The 24,722-nt window shown below is 37.8% G+C and overlaps 1 protein-coding gene across 17 annotated transcripts in view; it reads right to left on the bottom strand.

Moving 5' to 3' along the window:
* Positions 1 to 24,722, bottom strand: part of LOC120779428 (protein pangolin, isoforms A/H/I/S) — a 268,570-nt gene that overhangs the window by 36,186 nt on the left and 207,662 nt on the right. For 11 of the 17 annotated variants that reach the window (XM_040111659.1, XM_040111660.1, XM_040111655.1 and 8 more), the window contains one exon: positions 2,397 to 2,592. In XM_040111659.1, the coding sequence (XP_039967593.1) occupies positions 2,397 to 2,592 (196 nt within the window). Of the gene's footprint in view, positions 1 to 2,396; positions 2,593 to 4,101; positions 8,430 to 21,664; positions 22,894 to 24,722 lie in introns of those variants that run through there. The other 6 variants (XM_040111644.1, XM_040111648.1, XM_040111649.1 and 3 more) reach the window with 3 other exon arrangements.

Here is a 24,722-nt window from a genome sequence, read left to right as displayed (position 1 = left end):
TTGTTACAGAATTGTGAGAGTATGTTGGTAGTATTGATGCGTCGTACGTAATAATGCGATTGATCGTTGTAATTATTTTGGTTTTTCATGGTGTTAGATGTGATATATGTGTGGATCCAACCAAAGCCAAATTTCGACGAATACATTTTGAAACAGAAAATAAAAGCAAAAAACGAAAACAAAAGAATCGTTTCAATTTTGATATATTAATTTATTTGCTTGTGGAATTTTGAAAATCAAAACAAAAAAACGAATACAATTCTTGATTTAAACGAAAAAAGCTATATGTGTACGTCGACACACACACACATCATTTCCAAGTATATTTGTATATGTTCTTATTTGTGTGAGGGAATGTGCTAGGGAGTGTACGCATTTACATTCGCGTTTTGTGTGCTACTAAGTGTTTCCTTTTTCTTCAAACTTAGGTAAGTACCTAAGCCATCCGCTTAATTAAGTATTTAGATTTTTAATCTTTTATTATTATTATTAGTTGCAGACTGTTTAAACTAGTAGTGGAATATTTTCTTACAGCATATGAAAATTCCTTCGCTTTATCTTTAATTCAATTTAGTCAGTTTAATTTTCACAAAATATATTTTCCGATTAAAGTTTATTAAAGAGATTTCAATAAATATAAACGAAAAAACAAAGTTGCAAAACAAAACGTCTATTTTACTGACTTTCCAACAAAATACTTCGCTCATACTGAGCAAAGTTAAAACATATATTACACATATTTACACACATATGTTAGTGTATCAAAAAGCAGTTTTTCATGGTACTTCAGTGGGCTGAAGCTTTTGGTTAATAAATAAAATGCTTATACTTGCTATAGGGCTTCTAGAAAAGGCAAACCCATACACATTGTGCATTTTTCCTTCTAAAATTAAGCTTTGAAATTCGTTATTATCGATATCAACTTAATCCGTCAAAAAATGTTTCGTTTGCAGTATTGTTAAACTGTCATTTAAAAATTTTGAGCTATTTAATTGTCTGTCAAATCTTCAGTTGCTAGGTTAGAAACACCAATGAAGTTCGTAATACCAAAAACGAGTTTAGTTGATCTGAAGTTGAATTCAACTGAGGAGAGTTTAAAACCATACTAGGGTTCTGTACAACAAAAAAATGCTTAATCTTAAATTGCAGCTTATTACTTAATTCGGTAATTAAGAGCGCTCAGTATAGTACCTATTTATTAGAAAAAGCTACAAGATTGAGCAGTCTTCCACGATGCCTAGAAGTAATTCTTATCGATGAAATTAAATTTCAGTTTCACGCTTCCTCAAGAAATGTCGTAAAGAATCTTTATAACAACTATTGTGAAAATGGAAATTTTTAAGGAATTGATTTTGCGTTGCCATTGCCATTAATATGTTTCACTCACTGAAAATAAATCTCGCAATAATCAATCAAGCTCATACATATATATTTGCACAACGTAAACGTCGATACATCGAATGGAATGGCAGCACTTGCATCATATGAAAATTACAAGAAACTGACATAAGTATTGTATTTTTAGTGCCATATTGAATAACAACAATTTGAAACCATTGCATTCACCTAAATTGACAGTTTACTGTGGTTTTTGGTCTGATGGAATCATCGGTCCGTACTTCATTCCAGATGAAACTGGTAACACCTTTAATATCAATGTATAAATCGATGATAATCAAATTTTTATGCCCGCAATTTGAAGAAGTTGATCTTGACAACATCTGGTTATGCTACACAGCACGTGCAACAACCGAATTATTGCTAGAAAAGTGTGGATTATTTCAAGAAATTGTGATTAAAGATCAGTTGACTACTTACTGTTGGGTTATTTAAAGTCATTGGTCTTTAATAATAAACCAGACTTTCTTAAAGCTTTAGAAGTCAATATTGAACGTCTTAAAAACATTTGATTTCTTTAACCATAAGTGCGTTTTTTTAAGAAATCATATCACCCTTACAAGAAAACCCTGTATAAGCGGGACCACTGCAAATAAAATTAAATGGCATATCGACACTATGTTTATTAAACTTTTTTTCATTTCTGAATTACGACTACATATTTCCCTTGATTAAAAGGCCCCGTTGTTGAAGTCATAGGAAAATGGTTAGATAATTTCCATTATTACGAGATAATTAAGAGTTTTTTACGAAATTAAAAATAAAATATGGTATTATCTATGCAAGATTTAAACAGGCAGTGAAATTCATGTCAACAGAGCTTAATTGTTTCTCATTTCGCTTATTCTTAGTCCATATTAATATTATATGGCAGCTCCATCGTTATTTAAGTATCTTTGCACCATTTACTTTGTTTGTTTTATTATACTACAAATTATGTACTGGAAAGTATTATATATATTATTTATAAAGGTTCGTTTTGTACTTATCCGGCTTACCCTTCTACCAAGTATTTGATTTATTGCAGCCGATTCTTTCAAAGTGCACTCGGCAACAACTTTGGCTCGCATCTCTTTCATGTAGAGCATGAACGCATTCAGTGGCTTTTTGATATGCGGTTTCTTCTTCTCATTCGAATTGTCTTTGCACTCATTTCCTTGTGGATTAGCCGTTGATATTTTACTATCCAAGTTTCTGTAAATAAAAAGTGCAATTCACATTTGCAAACATAAATTAACAAATAATTAATAGTCGGCAATTGGCTGTATACAAGTTTATGCAAATAAAATCAAACTACCGTAAGAATAAAGAAATGCTGAGCTAATTAGCTTACTCGAAGCGTTGAGGCTGGATTTCCAACAAGTACAATGCTTTCCAAATGCATCTGAATGTATCGGGTGATTTTTTAAGAGCTTGATAACTTTTTAAAAAAAAAAACGCATAAAATTTGCAAAATCTCATCGGTTCTTTATTTGAAACGTTAGATTGGTTCATGACATTTACTTTTTGAAGATAATTTCATTTAAATGTTGACCGCGGCTGCGTCTTAGGTGGTCCATTCGGAAAGTCCAATTTTGGGCAACTTTTCGAGCATTTCGGCCGGAATAGCCCGAATTTCTTCGGAAATGTTGTCTTCCAAAGCTGGAATAGTTGCTGGCTTATTTCTGTAGACTTTAGACTTGACGTAGCCCACAAAAATAGTCTAAAGGCGTTAAATCGCATGATCTTGGTGGCCAACTTACGGGTCCATTTCTTGAGATGAATTGTTCTCCGAAGTTTTCCCTCAAAATGGCCATAGAATCGCGAGCTGTGTGGCATGTAGCGCCATCTTGTTGAAACCACATGAGTCAACATTTAAATGAAAATATCTTCAAAAAGTATATGTCATGAACCAATCTAACGTTTCAAATAAAGAACCGATGAGATTTTGCAAATTTTATGCGTTTTTTTTTTTAAAAAAGTTATCAAGCTCTTAAAAAATCACCCGATATATTAATAACTGAATGCCATAAACTATTCTGATCAAGTTTATTTTTAGCTAATTTCGGTTGAGTATTCTTAAATTAGATGAAATTGCGTGATCAAATGTGTAAACAGGGTTGCGAATTTATATTTCAAAAATTTTGAATTAAAAATTGAAATGTTAATTTATAGCCCAAGCATCGGAATTACAAAATTAAAATTTTATTTTAAAAAAGAAGATGGAATAAAAAATTATAAATCGAATGATCTGAATAATGATGAACATTTTCTAAGCCAAGATGTTCGGAAATAAACATTTTAAATTTAATATTTTTTTATTTAATTATATTATTTTTAAATCTATTATTTGGGATTAAAAATAGAAATAAAACAAATTAAAAGCAAATTATCTTTTAATCCCGAATTTGGGGTTATTTTTTTTAACCCCGTATTTGAGGTTAAAAATTAGAAATTAAGTGAATTTTTAGTACGATTTGTGGGAATATTGTTTTAATCCCGTATTTAGGAAACATTTTTTCTTCAATCTGGTATTTGATATTAAAATTAGTGTCTGAATAAGGGGCGGCAAGTGGTGTAGCCAGAAACGTGTTTCTTTTACCTAACCGACGAATTTGAATAACGTGCTCCAAGTAAAAACTGATCTCATACAAAGAAAATATACTGAATAAAAAATTATTTATATTTTGTTATTAATAATAAAAGTAAATAAGGAACCATTACGTTTGCTTAGCTTTTCTGCTGATGCTTAAATCATACGGTCCATCTATTACGGATGCGGCGGCAGCAGCCGCCGAAATTCCCACTGTAGCATTCATTACAGCTGCAGCCGTTAGCGCGTTGAAACGTGCCTTAAAAATATTGGTAAAAGCGCATTCCTGCAATGCCGCCACCGCTGCTGTAGTTGTTTCGCTGTTAGTATTAGATGATGGACCATTTAGACCATATAAGCAACCACTGCCGCTACCGCCAGTGCTGCTGCTACTGCAACCACTGAACGCTGCCTGCTGCTGCTGTTGTTGGTGTTGCTGATTTTTTTTGTTATGCCCAATATTTACTGCCACTGAAGGTGAAACTGGTGATTCCGACGTTGCTTGAATAACTTGCAGAGTCTCAAGTTTTTTATTTGGTTCAATTTTGTTGTCCATGTTGTCGTTAGTATTATTGTTAGCAATATCGCCGTTATTGTTGCTGCTGTAACGTTGTCTAAGCGTTTGAGAATTCGATTGTTCATAAAATAAAGCCTTTTTATGAGTTAAGTTTGTAATTGTAGATGCAGGGCTGATTGATGGTTCGAGGTGATGAGCATAATTTGATTTGCGATGATTTTTTCCAACAATAGCAGCATTTATGTTGGGCGGCGTCGGTGTAGTAGTTGGCGTGGACGTTGGTGTCAGCATGTTAGGAGAGTTTGTGGCATTCACGGCCATTGGCGAGCCTGAAGGTGATTGTTGTAGTTCTTTTTTTTCGTTATTTGCATTCTTGATTACTTCAGTGTCATGATCGCCATTGTAGGAACCTGAGCGCGTGTTTAGAACTCTTTTTAGGAGTAAGCCTTGAAATGTTTCACCGTCCGTAGTCGTATGTTCAGAATTTTCAGTTATTCCACCACGTTCACATTCGTGTGAGGGGGTAGACGTTCTTTCACCAGCAATTCTGTTTACTACAATAGAGGGGTCTTGCATATGCGCTTGAACACTTAATGCTGCACATTCCAGTATAATTTCGGAAGCAGAAAGCACGCCTTCATTTACGCTGAGCCCTCGATTATCTGGATGCCAAAAGCAGATAGGAGACGATGCCTCCAACAATCGCCAGTTTGCATTGCTGCCAATCGTGAAGGGTGATGATGTTTTATTACGACGCTTTACATTCGCATTGCATTCAAATTCATATTCCCCATCATCATTATTAGCTATTCCTGGAGAACTATAAACAGGAGTTCTTGTGTTGTCATAATTATCATTAGATCTCGGCATGAAGTCACTGCCGCTAATCTCATTAGTAACTGCGTCTGCATCTTCATTATTTTTGCATACCGTCTTAACGTAACGCTCAATAACAGTCTCTATTTCTAACAATGTCTGACTTTTATCTAAAGCACGCTCACATTCTTTATCGGTTATTTCACTTTTACCACTAATAGAACTCTCCGTTTTAACAAAAGTGTTTGTCGGCAGTGGCTGTAATTCCGACGCAGCCGCCATTGCTGCAATTACTGCTGCCCGAGTTACAATGCTATTCGGACACCAGGATGATGAATATGCGGAGGGTTTTTTACGCGCTTGTAACTGTGACAGATACTTAGAATCGCTTGAGTACAGCCGACGCATCGTTCGCTCGTAGTAAAACTTTGCGCTGGCGCATTGTCGCCTAAGTAAACTCAACTGCGTCTGTGTTGAATGAATTAATTGTTTAGATTGCTGCAAATTCTCCCACACGCGTGGTACAATGTGGGCAGTAAGTTTGTCAGATATTGTTAAATTGTTTTGTGTGAGTTCAATAAACTGATTGCTAAGCCCTAAATACTTATCAAGTTGTATTTGGGCTTGCGTAAGCGCCGCCTCTTGTGCAGATAAAAGCTCAGTACCGCTCAGATTTGTAGTAGTTGCATTTCTGTTTGTCATTATGGAACTAAACCTGTCAGTCCTACTGATGTCGGTGGATAAATTGGGTGTACTCGTGTATTGTGTGTTGCTTTGTTTTGGAGAGAGAGTTACGGTATCAAACGCTGAGTTGGTATCAACGTTTTCACTATTGTCGTTTGGCAAATTGTTTCGATTGTTATTACTATCATTTTCGGAAGGTAGTGTACTGCTTGCAAGCGTGTTTAGCATCGAAATACTGGGCGCGCAGTCTATCATATGGAGATCCCGTCCCCTCAAATTATCGGCTAGTGCGGGTAACATACGCGAATACAGAAATTGTGTAGTTAAAAAATGGTTCGAAGCTTCTTGCTGTTGCTGTGAAGATACCGTTGATTTTTGCTGGTGGTCGCGGTGTGTTGCTGGTTCGTGCTTAGATTTTAAATAAATCTGATCTTTACATTTGTCAGTTGAATCGCCTGTTAGGAACGCCGGCACTTCGAAATTATATTGTTTCGAAATCGAATTGCTACCGTTATTATTTTTAGTATTTTCAAAAATTGGTATGGGTGGCATTGACAGTGGTAACGGCTGCAGCAGAGGAAGGGACAATGACAAAGGAAGCGGTAATTGGAAAGGAAATGGGAGCGCCAGAGGTGCTGACAGTGGAGATGCCGTCGACAACTTATTCATGTGCAGTTGATCCTTCTGTAAAGCAGTTGCAATATTAACATTATTTGCAGCCGATGTTAGTAATTGTGATTGCTGTTTGTGCTGATAGTCTTGTTGGAGCAAAAGTATTTCTGTTAGCAAATTAAGTGCCGCGGGAGGTACGTTTAACTGTTTGGTGGCCTCGGTAGAGGGTAAAGTAGAGCGCGCACTTTGCATACTTAAATCAACATCACGCTTTTCTTTTGCATTATCTAACATATCGTTACCATGCTGCGAACGGTTGCCTGATTTGTTGGGACCGCCAATATCTTCGGCATCCACATGAAAGGAGTTTACCGCACTTGTTGGTATATAACATTTTGGTATTACCAGATCTGTAGCAAAGAGTTTAGTTAGGAGCTGGCTTTCTTTTTCATATAAAAAAGTAGAACTGTCGACGGGAATCATACAATCGTTAGGTGGTGGAAAATTGTCTTGTCCAACAGCAACCGCATTTGGACCAATATTTCTCTGCACGGCTAAAACGTGTGTACTTGCTTGCGCTAAACCCATCTTAGGTGGAGACAAATGTTTAAACATATTCTTCGATTGCTCGTCGTTAAGCAGCACATCAAGGACCGGAATATTTCTTCGCGTGTCAGCTTCGACGACATTAGTTTCTTCCGATGTACCACATAGACCTCCATTGGCACAGGCACCACTACTATTACTAAACGCGGTAATATTAAAGGATGAATCTCTCCCACCTTTATGTTTACTATTTACCGTCTGGTGCTCTTTATTTGTAATATCAATTCCTTTACCGTTTATGACTTCATTGTTGGCTTGAGTTTCTTGAGTTTGCGAATATTTTTGCTGGTGCTGGGGGTGATGATCTTGAGGAATAAGTACAACGGGTGCTACTTGCTGTTTAAATTCATGCTCAAAATTTGAACGAGTGTGATTAGTTAGCAGTTGATGGGTATTGGCTTCGTGGCCAGGAGACCCGCTCAAACCCGATGAACTGCGTAGCTTTTCATCGACAAGCTGCTTAGTTGTACGAACTCTATCGCATGCATACATGTGGTCAACATCGGCTATGTCTTCTGAAAAAGACTTACTCTGCACCGGTGATGCAGCTAGTTTTAGGCTGTCATCATGAGAAGAGTGCATATCTACTGAAATTGGTAAAACATGGACTGACGGGTAAGAATTTAACGTTTCACATGCAGGGATAACTTGGTCAACATTATTACTAACAGAGCATTTGTTTTGCTGGTTTAGTACGTTAATATTTGAATTACTGACTTTATCATTGTTATTGTTTTTGATGCTATCAGTCGCAGGCATAACATAGTCGGTAGATGCAGCTAATAACGTATGTGCGGCCATAGCCATGGGATCAGCGCAGAATCGTTCTAAGGAATCTACAGCTGACTGCGACTTCGTGGTTGTTTTATTTGTGTCAGGCTCGTTATGTAAAATCGGTGAAAGCGTTGACGGCGTTTGAAAAACAGCGCCACATGTATGCACAGGAGCTTTTATCAACTTTTCAAATGTTAATTGCTGTTGTAATATCGACGACATTAGACCAGTTGAACTCCTTTGTAATTTGTTTAATATTATATTACACTTTAATTGGTTTTTGAACCTGGTTCTACTAGTATTTGAAAATGTTAATCTTTTTGTACTTTTATATGTTCGTGATTATACACATAAAGGTATAGGTTTTGTTACTAGTTTTCCTCGGTTTTGAAGTTGTCGCTTGAGCTGTATGTTGCAAAATAAATGCAAGTGAAGCATTGACTGTTTTATCTATTGTAAATATGCACATTTTATTACGGCATAATTTTTCGCACATCACCAGTTTAGCAGTTAACAAACAGGTACAGATATACATAATATACATTCTAAAAATTCAAATTCCTTACGTACAGCTGCAACCGAAGCCATTGGTTTTCGGAAAGTGCAAAAAAACATCTGGTACGACGAGGAGTGAAGTGCCGCAGCGGAGAGAAAACAGGCTGCCTACCGCGCAACGTTACGATCGACCACAACACGTGCGTGATGGGATAGATACCGAGAGTTGAAAAGGGAAGCGAGACACATTTGCGGACAGAAAAAGAAAGAGGCCGAAATGCGTGAGTACGAAGAGCTTGACAAGCTGGCCGACAGGGGTAATGCTCAAAAATTCTGCGAAAAGAAGCGGCGACTAACAGAAGGTTTCAATACCGGAGCACATTCTTGTAGAACCCCCAAAGGTGATGTAGTGACCAATGTCCAGAGCATACTAAAATTGCGGATGGAACACTTCTCCAGCCTGATGAATGGCAGTGAAAGTATAAAACCAGGAGATGGCGAACCCGATTCCCCAATTGATGACGGTGAAGCAGACGTTCCATTGCCCGACCATGAAGAAGTTCGAATAGCAATTGCCCGCCTGAAGAACAACAAAGCGGCAGGAGCCGACGGATTGCCGGCCGAGCTATTCAAACACGGCGGCGAAGAACTAATAGGGAGCATGCATCAGCTTCTTTGTAAAATATGGTCGGACGAGAGCATGCCCAACGATTGGAATTTAAGTGTGCTATGCCCAATCCATAAAAAAGGAGACCCCACAATCTGCGCCAACTACCGTGGGATTAGCCTCCTCAACATCGCATATAAGGTTCTATCGAGCGTATTGTGTGAAAGATTAAAGCCCACCGTCAACAAACTGATTGGTCCTTATCAGTGTGGCTTCAGACCTGGAAAATCAACAACCTACCAGATATTCACCATGCACCAAATCTTGGAAAAGACTCGTGAAAGAAGAATCGACACACACCACCTCTTCGTCGACTTCAAAGCTGCTTTCGACAGCACGAAAAGGAGCTGCCTTCATGCCGCGATGTCTGAATTTGGTATCCCCGCAAAACTAATACGGCTGTGTAAACTGACGTTGAGTAACACCAAAAGGTCCGTCAGGTTCGGGAAGGACCTCTCCGAGCCGTTCGATACCAAACGAGGTTTCAGACAAGGCGACTCCCTATCGTGCGACTTCTTCAACCCGCTTCTGGAGAAAATAGTTCGAGCTGCAGAACTAAATAGAAAAGGTACCATCTTTTATAAGAGTGTACAGCTGCTGGCGTATGCCGATGATATTGATATCATCGGTCTCAACACCCGCGCCGTTAGTTCTGCTTTCTCCAGGCTTGACAAGGAAGCACAGAAAATGGGTCTGGCAGTGCACGAGGGCAAAACGAAATATCTCCTGTCATCAAACAAACAGTCGTCCCACTCGCGACTTAGCTCTCACGTCACTGTTGACAGTCATAACTTTGAAGTTATAGATAATTTCGTCTACTTAGGAACCAGCATTAACACCACCAACAATGTCAGCCTAGAAATCCAACGCAAGATAACTCTTGCCAACAGGTGCAACTTCGGACTGAGTAGGCAATTGAGAAGCAAAGTCCTCTCTCGACAAACAAAAACCAAACTCTATAAGTCACTCATAATTCCCGTCCTGCTATATGGTGCAGAGGCTTGGACGATGTCAACAACTGATGAGTCGACGTTACGAGTTTTCGAGAGAAAAATTCTGCGAAAGACTTATGGTGCTTTGAGCATTGGCCACGGCGAATATCGCATTCGATGGAACAATGAGCTGTACGAGATATACGACGACATTGACATAGTTCAGCGAATTAAAAGACAGCGGCTACGCTGGCTAGGTCATGTTGTCCGGATGGATGAAAACACTCGAGCTCTGAAAGTATTCGGCGCAGTACCCGCCGGGGGAAGCAGAGGAAGAGGAAGACCTCCACTCCGTTGGAAGGACCAAGTGGAGAAGGACCTGGCTTCGCTTGGAATATCCAATTGGCGCCACGTAGCGAAAAGAAGAAACGACTGGCGCGCTGTTTGTTACAAGAACGCTGATCGATCAGTTTGCATGACAGCTATATTCTGCAATGACTCTATCTGAATGATTTTTTCGGAATTTGATCGAGATATTCTGTCAATGGAAAAAGTTTTCCGTAAAAGCGTTTTCCGATCGTTCAGTTTGTATGCTAGCTGTACGCTATAGTCCGGTCCTACAAATGAGCACCTTCTTAGTTTGAAATTTCGAATCGATATCTGAGAAACTATGACACTTGTTCGTGTTTATAAAGACATACGGACATGGCTAAAACTACGCAGTCCGTCACATTGATCATTTATATATAGACTGTAGGTCTTTGCCGTTTTATTTTTAGGGTGTTACAAATATTGTGAAAAAAACCTGTATGGAAAAATGCAAGTATGGAGCTATTTTTTTGATCAAGTAATCAAAGACAGACTACTAAATTTTAACAAGTAATAATAAATAAGCAAAACAAATGGGTCTGGCAGTGAACGAGGGCAAGACGAAATATCTCCTGTCATCAATCAAATAGTCGTCGCACTCGCGACTTGGCACTCACGTCACTGTTGACAGTCATAACTTTTAAGTCGTAGATAGTTTCGTCTATCTTGGAACCAGCGTAAACACCACCAACAAAGTCAGCCTAGAAATCCAACGCAAGATAACTCTTGCCAACAGGTGCAACTTCGGACTGAGTAGGCAATTGAGAAGCAAAGTCCTCTCTCGACAAACAAAAACCAAACTCTATAAGTCACTCATAATTCCCGTCCTGCTATATGGTGCAGAGGCTTGGACGATGTCAACAACTGATGAGTCGACGTTACGAGTTTTCGAGAGAAAAGTTCTGCGAAAGATTTATGCTCCTTTGCGCGTTGGCCACCTCGAATATCGCATTCGATGGAACGATGAGCTGTATGAGATATACGACGACATTGACATAGCTCAACGAATTAAAAGACAGCGGCTACGCTGGCTAGGTCATGTTGTCCGAATGGACGAAAACACTCCAGTTCTGAAAGTATTCGACGCTGTACCCGCCGGGGGAAGCAGAGGAAGGAAAAAAGACTTCCACTCCTTTGGAAGGACCAAATGGAGAGATAGTGATGGGTGGAGATCGACGTCAGATTGTCGAGTATGGTGCTAAGCTTTGTACTCGACAATCCTGCTGGTCCTCACCCGGAGTTTGACTCCTCTGAGACCCTTTGGGGCTACAGGGTCATCAAGTGCGCGGACCAGGCCTCGCTAGATCTCCTGACGTTTAGTGTTGCTAAAATCAGCAACGCCTTTGTAGGCCTCCAATTGAGGCTTATACACGCCAGGGACATTCCGAAGAGACCTCGTGCTCGCATTTGGCTACCCGCTCTAGATGAGCCAGGCGAAAAACTCTTGAGGTGCATCAAGCTGTAAAACAAATCTATACCTGGTATAGTTGAGTGGCAGCTGATCAAGGACGGTAAACCGAATAAAGCAAGTAGATCAGTATTGGTGGCCATTTTCGATAAGTCCATTGAGGTTCTCAAGAAGACTGACTACAAAATCAGCTTCGGAATTCGCAAGGCCAGACTAAAAATCTTCCAAAGCGACAAAGCGGCTGACGAAGACGACACGGAAGAGGTCAACGACGCCAGCCAGTTGCTAAGGAATGTGGGTATCGAAGAAACCCGAGATGCCCAATAACTTAAGATGCGCACAGATAAACCTGCAGCATTCGAAGAGTGCTACAGCGAATCTGACAACCCTCATGAACGAGGGGGGCATAGACATCAGCCTAGTACAGGAGCCCTGGGTCAATGGAGACACCATTAAAGGGCTAAACAGCAGCAACTATAACCTTTTTTACACACGGAACAAAGGTAAACCTAGGGCATGCATTCTTATCAATAAAAGTATAAATGTATTTCTTTTTCCTAATTACAGATATCACAGTGGTAAAGGTGGAACAGAAGGAAAAGACTTTCTTCTTGGTCTCGGCCTACTTACCCATGACGAAGACATACCACCGGCCCCGCTCACCAGACTAGTAGAGGAGAACAGGAAGGAAGATGTCCTAATAGGCTGTGATGCTAACGCAAGGCACACCGTATGGGGTAGCTCCAGTATAAACACCAGAGGTGAGTCACTCTTGCAGTATATTCTGAATAGTAATCTAAGTATATGCAACAAGGGCGATAAGCCAACATTTTTTTTCCCAAGCTCTGATAGGTTTAGGGGTGGGCGGAAGTGCTGGACCTCACGCTATCAACAGACACAGACAGTCTCGTTGTGGATAACTGGAGGGTATGCGACGAGCCTTCCATGTCGGATCACTCCTGGATACTCTGCAGCATCCGCGAGAAACATAGTGCTCCTCTCACACATCGGAACCCTAGAAGAACAGCGTGGAAAAAATTGACCAGTACAGCAACAAAATGCCTTGAAAATGGGGACAATAAAAGTATTAGAAATCTTCAGGAACTAGATTCAGAAGTGGAGAAGTTAGAAAAAATCTTAGCCACAACTTTAAATAAATCCATTCCGCTAACAGTTTTGAAAAAGAGAAAGTCTCTTCCTTGGAGGAACAGTGAACTCAAGAATTTGAGAACACAACTAAGGATAGCTTTCAATGAGAGTTTTAGAACCAAAATCTGGCATATAAAGATATTATGAAAAGATACAAAAAAGCAGTCAGGAAAGCTAAAAACGACTCATGGAGATCTTTCTGCTCATCGATTGAAAGTTGCAGAGAAACCGCTAGGCTGAGTAAAATGCTATCCAAAGATCATATTAATACTGCCTACATTAGGGCGGAGGGAAGAGATTGAACCTCCTCGGAAAAAGAGTCTTTGGAGGTACTAATTACAACGCACTTCCCCGGGAGTCAGCAAACACCTTCAACGAGGGTTCAACCAGAATCACCGCTAAACGCAGCTAATTATCGATAGTAGACTAAAGCAAAATCAAATATGTCATAAATAATTTTGTACCATTTAAAGCGGCAGGTCCTGACGGGATTATGCCCATAATGCTGCAAAAACTGGTAGAACCAATCGTTCAAAGGTTTGAAAATATATACAAAGCTAGCATTCAACTATCTTCCGTCACAAGAAATTGTAAAAGAAGTAAAGTTGTGTTCCTTCCAAAACTAGGCAAAAGAACACACCAGAATACCAAGGATTTTAGACCTATAAGCCTTACATCCTTTATGATGAAGGTACTAGAAAGGCTGATAGATTTACACGTAAGAACAATAATGGCGGAGAAGTTATCGAAGTCCCAACATGCCTTCATAAAAGGCCGATCCACCGAAACTTCCCTTCACGAGGTGATAAGTGTAATTGCTTTTCTAGATATAGAGGGCCCCTTAAATAACAAAGAAGTAAATGCTATAATTAATTCCCTTGCACATGGTGGCATAGATGACATTGTGATGACAAATACCTCAGTTTCAACTTCCGGTACTAAACGGTACAACACTCACTCTATCGCCCACAGCTAAATACTTGGGGGTGGAGATTGACACCAAACTGTCCTGGAAAATAAATATAGAAAAAAGAATAAACAAAGCATACATGGCCTACTATACTTGTAAGAGAATCGTCAACAAGAATTGGGGCCTCAAAACAAGTATAATAATGTGGATGTATGCGGCTGTCATAAGACCTATACTTACATATGGAGCTCTGGTATGGTAGCCAACGCTAAACAAACAATACAACAATAAAAAATTAAATGGAATACAAAGAGCAGCATGTGCAGGTGTTACTGGTTATGTCCGACTGATGCGCTCAATGTGATCCTGCATGAACTACCAATGGACATTTTTATTCACAAAACAGCAGCTATTGCGGCGATAAGAATAAAAGAATTGAGAGGTTGGAAACAGCAGAACTACGGACATAATGTAATCCTAAACAAGCTCACCATGAGTAAAACAGACTACATTCTCCCAAAGCTGGATTTCAATAGACACTTCCAGGTGAGGATACCATCTTGACGAGAATGAAGAAGAGGTTCAATAGGAGAGGAAAATACCATCTTAGGCTATACCGACGGGTCCAAAATGGACTGCGGAGTAGGCACGGTGGTATTCTCCGCTGATCTAGGCATATCTCTCTATATACGTCTACCGAACTCGGCTAGCATCTTCCAAGCGGAAGTACTAGACATAGAAAAAGCCTGCGAAGTTCTATTAGAAAACCACGGGAATATACATAAGGCTACTATATTTACGGATAGCCAGGCGGCGCTCCTGGCCTTGTCTTCACCCATGACAAATTCCAGCATAGTTGACAACTGCAAGGGAGCACTAAGCTCAATAAAAGACAAGCTCCAACTAGACTTGATCTGGGTTCCCGGCCACAGGAACATTTTCGGTAACGAAAAAGCAGACGAGTTGGCAAAGGAGCTTTCCTCAACGAATCCGAGGCGGAGCTAATACAATATAGAAATAATAGACAATTTCAACAAGTTGCAAATAACAGGTGGAAAAACATTACAAAATGCGTCATAACTAAACAATTATGGCCAACATATGACAGGAAATGAACCAACGACTTATTAAATAGGTCAAGAAAAAGCATCTACAGAGTAACAGCTACCACAACAGGGCACTGGCCATTTGGGGAACATGCGTCCAAAATGGGTATGCCCTACAACGACATCTGCCGAGGCTGCGGAGTAGCAGGGAACAAGGAAACAATTTTCCACTTTCCCTGCGAATGCCCAGCTCTAGCACAGATCCGACACAAAACACTTGGAATCCATCAAGCACCAAACCTTGAATGGATTTCCACTAAAAGCATATCAGACATAAGTAGTTTCATCGAAACCTCAAACTGGTTTGAGAGAGAAGGTGAAACGTAATAGCAGATACAGGAGGTTCTACAAATAGTGTATCAAAATGGCACATCAAGTGCTAATTCAGCCCGATAGGGCTGCACTCCTACCTACCTAACTTATCTAGTGATATTTTACAAGTTGTACAACATCAAAATATAAATGAATTTTTTTCAAGTTTCCATTGGCTTTGAATTTAACGTAGCTTAGTCAGTTCAACATACTTTCTTTGCGAGGTCGGTTCTATTTCGATTCGTTTTGTTTCGTTTAGTTTAGAAGGTACAATGTCAGATAGAAAACCTTTATGATTATAAGATGTACCAAAGATTTTGGATGATTCCACCTACAGGATTTCAGAAAACGCCACTTCCGGTAATGATACTTAAAATAAAGGAATACGTTCGAACACGCATGGCATGATATCAGTACCAAAGTCTCTACCAAGTGAGTTTTCTAGAATGGAGCAGGACCTAATCCTATTAGCGGTGCCCTTTTATAGACAAATAATAGTTGGATGACCAAGTTCAAAAAACCCTGCCGGATACGTCAACAGAAAGATTGTGGTGAAAAGCTGTCATCTAATGTATTAAATAAAAAATAATAACATTTGCAACGAAGCAATTTTCAAAACAGATAAATCTGTATTTATTGGAAATTACTGCCCGAAAAAAACATACATTCTTCCCTAAGAAGCATCTGCACCACGAAGTAAGAACACCAATGAAAGTTTAGCATTCTTAGCATGAGCAATTTACTACTGTTAGCTATTAAAAAACCTCAGAACCTGAGGCCTTTAAAAACAAAAAAGTATGTTTACATGGTCCGGCACTCGAAGTAACCAACTTCAGACCGTTCGCGCAGCTGTCGCAGTGGAATCAGCTGTTTATAAATTTGCTGAATAACAGTTCGGAGTATTGTTCACAAGTGTACAAAAGCGTTTTGCCAAAAGTGAACGCAAAAAAAAGTGATCAGCGATGGAATTCAAACGTAATAGTGTGATTGCTTTATATTTAGCTGGAAACTCACAGCCAGCAATTGTTCGTGAGCTCAAACACCTTAATGTGAATAAAGTTTTTGTTTATCGCACCATCACTCGTTACAATGATACTGGTAGCATCGCAAAACGCCATGGAGGTGATCATCAAAAGACTGCAACCTCACGTGAAATGGTTCGGATAGTGAAGAAGCGACTTGAGCAAAATCCACGACGAAGTACCAATCAAATGGCTAAGGAACTGAAAATATCGGACCGCAGCATCCGACGCATATTGAAAAAGGAGCTCAAGGTCAAGCCTTATAAGTTCCAAAAGGCCCATGATCTCACCCTGAAGCAGTAACAAGTAAGACTTGAGAGAGCGATGCAGTTGCTTCGCTTGGCCGAAAGCAGTCAAATTCCGAACATTGTGTTTTCTGACGAAAACATTTTTCCAATTGCGCAATTCGTAAACTCTCAAAACGATAGGGTTTACTTGACCGACCGTTCATACGAGAATCTAAGTCATCGGCCACCAGGAGGCAGCACCCACCACAAATAATGGTTTGAGCCGCTGTCACCGCAGATGGGCACTCTTCAATTGTTTTCATCGAGTCTGGCGTCAAAGTAAATGCGACATATTACCGGGAAAGTGTTCTGGAGGCCGCTTTGAAGCCGTGGGCAAACAAACATTTCGGTCGCAAGCCATGGGCGTTTCAACAAGACTCAGCACCGTCTCACAAAGCGCGAGTGAACCAAGAATGTCTGAAAAACAACGTTCCGAACTTCATTACGACCTCACAATGGCTTTCGAATTTACCAGATGCGAATCCAATGGATTATTCTCCCTAGGCCATTTTGGAGAGCAAGGTTCGAAGTAAAAAATACACCAGTCTCGAGATGCTGAAGAAAGCCATTGTCCGTGGCAGTTAAGGCAAAAGGTGGTCATATCGAGCAAAAATGAATTGGTCTTAAATTAATGATTATTTTCACACATTTTTTACTTTAAAATAAATAAAAATAAGTTTCCAAACCGAATTTATGGATTTTTAATTGGTTACACTTCGAGTGCCGGACCCTGTAAAAAGAACGAAATCTTTGGGGAATACTTTCTTCAACTGGTGTTTTAAAGGATATTGAATTTTTTAAGAACAGAACCTTCCAGACAAAGATCAAAACGCTTTTCAGCTTGTGAAATTTCGTTACAAAAAAAAAAGATTTGAAAAATTATTGCTACAAAAACGGATAGTATCTCTATCGGCGATTTATTGGTAAAAAATGTCACTAATTTCTATCATAAGATGTTTGAGAAGTATTTTAAATTAATATACTATAATATTAAATGATGAAAATGATGAACCAATAGCGAAACTGAACTAATCGAAAAAAAAATGCTTGGAAATCGTTAAACCACAGACGACAAATTAAAGACTTTTTCTGTTAAAAAAAAATAATTTTAAAATAAGTTTTTTTTCTGTTGTCGTTGATTTAAATTATACCGAATGTATTTGGTAATTTGTTTGAAAGGATAGTTTTATTAAAGGTGAAAAATCATTCGATTTTACGAATTAGGTGTAGAAGAAGATCCGTTTGTATATATGCAAACTAGTCCATCAGTTCTTAAGATATCGATCTGAAATATTGCACAGGTTCCTTATTCTCGAAAAAGTTGCTTATTTGTCGGAACCTCTGTCGTCGGTCTACTATAGCAAATAGCTGTCATACACACTGAACGATCGGAGTCAAATTTGTCAAACTTTTCTAGATCGGACCAGTAAAGTCTATAGGTACTTGCATCTATGAAAGGTATTATGGCTTCGGTGTAACCGAAATTAACGTTCTTCCTTGTTTTCATGACAATTTGGTCACCTATGTATTTATAAAACTTTTCAGATTATATAAGCAAATAAAAAATTCGACTACAGTATTGTAGCCACTTATAGGTTATTGTCGAAAAAGAAATACGTGAAAAACAAGTCAATTGTTTTTTATAATAATGCAATCTGTTGCTAAAGGGTATAGTTGTTTTGTTCACCTAACGGTTGTACGTATCACTTAAAACTAAACGGGATAGATATGGGGTTATATATGAATAAATGACCAGGATGTCGGGAAAAGTTGAAAACCGGGTGACCGTCTGTCTCTTGTACTTGAGTAAAAATTGAGATTTCTTGATGAAACCTGGTAAGCGGGTTTCTTTGTACAAAAAAAAAAATACGAGTTCGAATATGGGCGTTATAGGACCACTGCCACGCCCACAAAACCAAAAACCTATAAGAAACTACCTGAAACTAATTTGGTAGAGGGGATTGTGGCACTTGTGGACAATTTTTTTTTTTTAATTCGACGTCCCGCCCTGTAATAAATTTATTGAACATATCTCCTAAAGTATTAAAGCTACAACAATCAAATTTGCTTAAGACAAATATTATAAGAACTATTATCGACAGTGTGAAAATGGAATATGAAAATCGGAAAATCACCCCGCTCATTCCTCATATAACGGTACTATTCAAAACTACTGAAAGCGCAATAAATCAATAATTAAATACGGGTCAATACTTCCCTGAGCTTCCACATACCTAATATAAAGATTATCGAACTTCCAGGTGACTTTATACTGGATATATCGGCCAATATTTGAGTTATTACCAGGAAAATTACAGAACACATTTTACTAAAACATAACATAAACTTCATCTAGCCCCCATATAACTATCATCAGTTTTTTGACTTTGCTCCATATGATTGGTGATTGTATGTAACACACCTTAATGAAACCCCTGGAACATTTTTTCGGTATGTGGCATGATAATAGATAAAATCTGATCGATACTACCCCAACTAGTAGTATATCATTTAACGATTCTCGTTTTTCTAAAAAACCTATTCTGAATATGTCCGTCAGTGTTTGACTTATATAGAGTATTTGTATATATAAAATTGCTTAGATTCCGATCCTCTATTTGACGTCTTACATGTTAAAGTAACTCCTTGGCTTTAATTCTTGCAGCTTGCAAGAGTATAAATGTTAGCCCTTTCTCACTTGTTTGTTTAACTTTTATTCACATAAATTCCGACACTAGACCAAACACGCACATGATACACTAAATGATTTCAATCTATAGTTTTTTGTAATATATTTGTATATGTACATATGTATGTATGTACATACCTTCATCCTAAATTTATTAGATTTTGAGTATCTATGTAATCATAAAGATAAAATTGCCGTTCCAGTTTATACTCAGCTTTTTCGCATAAACCACGTACATCCAGTTTAAAATATTAATATACAAAAGTTTAATGTAAATACAAACACTCATCTGCATATTATGTTTGAGTAGTGTAAACTTGTGTGTTACTGTTGTTTGCTACAATTATGCACTACCCTCAGAATTTCTCTCATTAAATGAGGCTACTCCCTTATCAATAATTGAAAAAACTAACCAATCCTATCCAATTTAAAGTATACATACTACATGTACGAGAAATTACATATTATAACTCGAATAAATTATGCTAAAAGGTAAACAATATGGCGATGAGTAGAATTTAATAATAAGTAATTATATGGAATATGGGTATATTGAATTCTTTCATTCTCATTAATAAAAAATCATCAATTTTTTGCAGAAACTCTTTCAAAATATAATATAATTCCAATAAATCATATCTCTTAAAAAATACTGTAAAAACAAGAAAATAGTTAAATTCGCCGAAGCTATAATATGCTCACAAATAAAAATGCTTATATACAAGAACTTGATTTTGATCGGTCCACCCATGCTTAGGAACACATTGTATGCGCAATTTCCTGAATCTACCTTCTAAAAACATTTTATATAATATAATTATATGTAGTTTTAGTTTTCGATCATATTGCTTATAGCATTGCTTGTGATAATAATGTATGACCAATTTCATGAAGGTACCTTTTCAAATACAAAAATGTTTCATTCAAATGATGTATTTTAATCGATTTGTTTGTATGGCAACTATTTTCATCGAAAATTGTACCGTTGCCTTGAGCAATGATCGTTGCGAAGTTTCGTGAAGTTATTTCGCCATATGTCAAACCTTTCTTACAAGGACGAGAATTTGATCGATTAATTTAAATGACAGCTAAATGCTATAGTCACCCGATATTGGCCGACAAATGAGCAGTTTCTTGGGGAGAAAAAGACGTGTGTATAATTTCAGATCGGTGTCTCAAAACCTACACTAGGTCGCGTATTTGCAGCCAGATCTTCATGTCCTCATCAAAATCGACTCAGCTCGTCATGCGTCTCCGACGTTTCCTTCTGCGAGTTGCAAACTGAATATACCGTTTCCAGGGGTTAAAGCAATATGGATAGGAATTGAGTTAAAATATTATTAATTTGAAATGAATATGAACACATACTTATATGAAAACGTTGAATATATATATAAGTATATGTACATACTAGTATATCAGGCCACGCGTTGCTGTGTTATGCATTTTATACTATTATCTACATATATGTATAATAAACTATTGAATACAGTGAAAATTTTATTTACGAATAAAGGCGAAAATGTTTTTCTCGGTATAAGAATCCAAGGGATTGTACTTGAGGTTTAATTTTGAATATGTTCATACAAATAAATTTCATTGGAAAATATAAAGAATTTAAGGCTGCCTTCTCAATGTCTGGTTACCAGTCTTTCTGTCCAGTTAATAGTGTTGTCCGCTTAATAGAGCATCCATTTAATAGAGATTTCACTCTATTTTTTATTTATGAATGGTTTTTATTATCCTACCTTCTAAGTTGGTTAGAACTGTATAAAGTGAGCTAAATTGTTCTAATCGGTTCAGTAGTTTAGGAGTCTATTGCGGACAAACAACCTTACACGTAATTTTCATATATAAATATTTCTATATATTTAAATATATGTATGTTATGTTAGTTAATCTTGTAAATTCAAAAGATTTTCCTCAGTAATTGGAAACCATCAATTTCTCTCAGGGTCATTTTTAAAAATGGGTATACATATGTATAACTGGAGTTGTAGTATTTCAATAATTTCAAACGTAGCTTGAGAGCTTCTGTACTCAAGATGAAATGGTATTGTGTTTTCTATGATAAACTTTAATCGAATATATATGTACATATGTATGCGCGAGAGTTTGCATGAGGTAAGTCCATTTATTGAAATTTTATACTTTATTAGCATAATGGGTTGCAACTAATCGATAATAAACAGGCAGTATATTGTAAACATTGAACTATATGTACTTATGTATATGCATAGCGCAAAAATGTATGCTGCAAAATTGACTGCAATTGCAGGTGATGTGCGCACCAATAAAAATACCCTAAACACATGGTACTCTTTAATCAGTGGAATTACATAAAATTTCATTGCGTGAAATGATTTAGTACATTAGACACTGTATCACCGCATTTCATGATTTTATCTTTCTGGTTATCTTCCAAATTCGTGTTGATTCTTTCTATAAAATTTTTGTAAGAAATCACAACAGGCGTTACTTTAGCCTTTCGAATACTGTATTAACCACGTTACATATTGCGTTATTGATTTGTTTACATTACTTTCACATTTTCACTGCGTTTACTCCTTCCTTTTGATTTTTTTCACAACTGAGAAAAAATTAAGTAAATTTTACATAGTCAAATTGGCCACACATATCGCACTATTCAACAATTCGATGACATACACATACATATATGAGTATACACACATATGCATGCTTGTATGCACGTACTTGCAGTTTAATTTTTAGGAATTTTCGGGTTTTTTAAGGAAGCAGTTTGGGTATAACCGTCTTCCTTTAAATGTTTGTTACTATACTTTTTCCTATGCATTTTTCACATTTTTTGAGCAATACATGAACACTGACAAACATTTTATGACGCACGCCCGTTGCCCAAGCCACACCAGTCACATACAAATTTATTGCGACTATCGAAACGCGAGATATATGCACAGTGATAGCAATAAAAACAGCACACTTTTTTCGCGCTCGGCACTACATGACCGTTGTTTCTTCACTACTTTTTACACACTTTTGTCCTTCACTTTATTTAAATTTTATGGCAAGATGAGTTGTATTAGGTTTGGCAGTTTCGGCGCTGCATTCGGTTACTCGTTCATTCGCTCGCTCAGTTGTATCTCAATTGTTGTCGCTCAGCAGCACATATTTTATCGTTTGCTTAAACGCAATAAATGACAATAATATTAAAACTTAACTTGCGCCTGCACACTCATTTCGGTAGCGACAGTAACGAGCAATGACATCGTCTGTGTGTCAGAATGCACACAAACACTGATTTTGGGTATATGCTCTATGTGTATTGGCACACTATTTTGGTTAAAAGCATCGCAAAATTTAGCAGATAAAATTCTCTACAGTACTTTCTCTTACTAAATCTTAACTTTGCGCACAGTCCGTCGTGCTTATTACAACATCAAATCAGCACACACAAAATTAATAAACCTATATCAATCAATCTAAGATTATTATGACCATACAGCAGACACAAAATATGATGAAAGTAACGTGGAAGCAACAGCTATAATATTTCACTGCGTTGCCAGATCAGACAAACAATATTAGCTAAAGCAGGTTCGGAGTATAAATTTCAAATTAGTATGTGTAAATGTATATAAACTCATAACTAACTCTTTTGAAAATAAACTATTCCTTCTGCTAGTGGGTTTATAAACAATTTTAAATTACTTAGTCTTGCAGGTTACGACATTTGCAATTGACACTAGTTGTAATACGAACTAAAATTATTTTGAACTCTGTCGATTTTTTATATACAAAAAAATGGTTTCAGAATTTTATTCCGTTTTCGTCTTGCAACCAGTTGCTACAGAGTATCATAGTTTTGTTCACCTAACGGTTGTTCACCTAAAACTAAAAGAGATAGGGTTAAATATATAAATGATAGTTGAAATTCGGTTGACTGTCTGTCTGTCCGTCTGTGCAAGCTGTAATTTGAGTAAAAATTGAAATATCTCGATGAAACTTGGTTCGTGTGTTCCTTAGCACAAAAAAAATCGAGTTCGTAAATCGAGTCGTAAGCACTAAATTAAAATATACAGCTGTAATTTGATACAGAGGATCGCAGTAGCAAGAGGCACATAGGGGCAAAATTTTTTGAAAAAGTTTAATGTACATATGTATCTCCTAAACCACTTAAGCTAAAACAACCAAATTTGATGAGCACAAATCTTATAAGAACTTCTACCGACAGTGTAGAAATGGATGAAATCAGAACATAACCCCGTTCACCCCCCATATAACGGTACTGTTAAACGCTACTAAAATGGCAATAAATTAATAACTTTGCACAAAACATTTGTTTAGTGTGCGGCACCGTATAACCACCAGGACCCCTAGGTACCGAATATTTAGACCCCGTTATATAGTTGACATTTGATCGAAAATATGGGTCAAAGATTGTATGTCAAAAATAGATTGAATCGAGCAATACTTTCCTTAGAGAGTCAGGACAAACATTTTCGCGCGACGTGTTTCTGTGAGTGGTGCCTTTTTGGAGGGCCGCGAAATGTCTCTGATGAAAACCGTGCAGGAAGACCTGCAACTTCGACAAACACCAACAATGTGACTCGTGTGCGCAAAGTTTTGAACTCAGACCGTTGACTAAGTATTCGTCTTATTGCTCAGATCTTAGTTTTTCAACGTCTGTGGTTCACGGCATTGTGAGCACTTGAACATGCGCAAGGTGTGCGCGAAGATGGTCCCAAAAATGTTCACTGACGACCAGAAATTGCGGCGAGTGAAAATGTGCGATGAAAATTTGAACATGTGTGAAAGGGACCCCCAATTTTTTAACAACGCAATAACAGGTGACGAGTCAGAGGGGATCCAAGCAGCATGCATGTCGGCTCTCAATGCTATTCCAGGCGCCTTCAATGCTCGGAAATCGCGCTGGCAGCGCTGCATCGACGGCGAAGGAACCTATTTTGAAAGTTTTTAAAGAATTGTAACTATTGGTTCAATAAATTGTTTTAAATCGATTCAGTGCTATCATTTTCCGCACAAACCCTGTAAATAAAGGTCTTCGAACTTCCTGGTGACTTTGTACCGCATATACCGGCCAATATGTGAGTTATCCCAATGAATATAAGAGAGCGTGTTTAACTGATAATAGCGTATCTTTGTGCCTAAAATAGGTAAATTTGAGCGAAAACATGGCCTAGCCCCTATATAACTAATATCAGGATTTTCGAACATCCGGCTCACTTTACTCCATATGATTGATTAATTAGTATGTGACATGTTGATAGTATGTGGGTTTGTGAAAAATAGTCAATACTACCCCAACTTCCAAATACTACATACTATTGATTTTCGTTTTCTAACAAACCTTTTGTCGAATACGTCGGTAAGTGTATTTCCCTTACTTTGATTTTT

Source organism: Bactrocera tryoni, unplaced genomic scaffold (genome assembly GCF_016617805.1).
Source record: "Bactrocera tryoni isolate S06 unplaced genomic scaffold, CSIRO_BtryS06_freeze2 scaffold_11, whole genome shotgun sequence".
In the NCBI taxonomy this organism is placed as follows: Eukaryota; Metazoa; Arthropoda; class Insecta; order Diptera; family Tephritidae; genus Bactrocera; species Bactrocera tryoni.
This window is presented reverse-complemented; position numbering and strand designations above follow the sequence as displayed.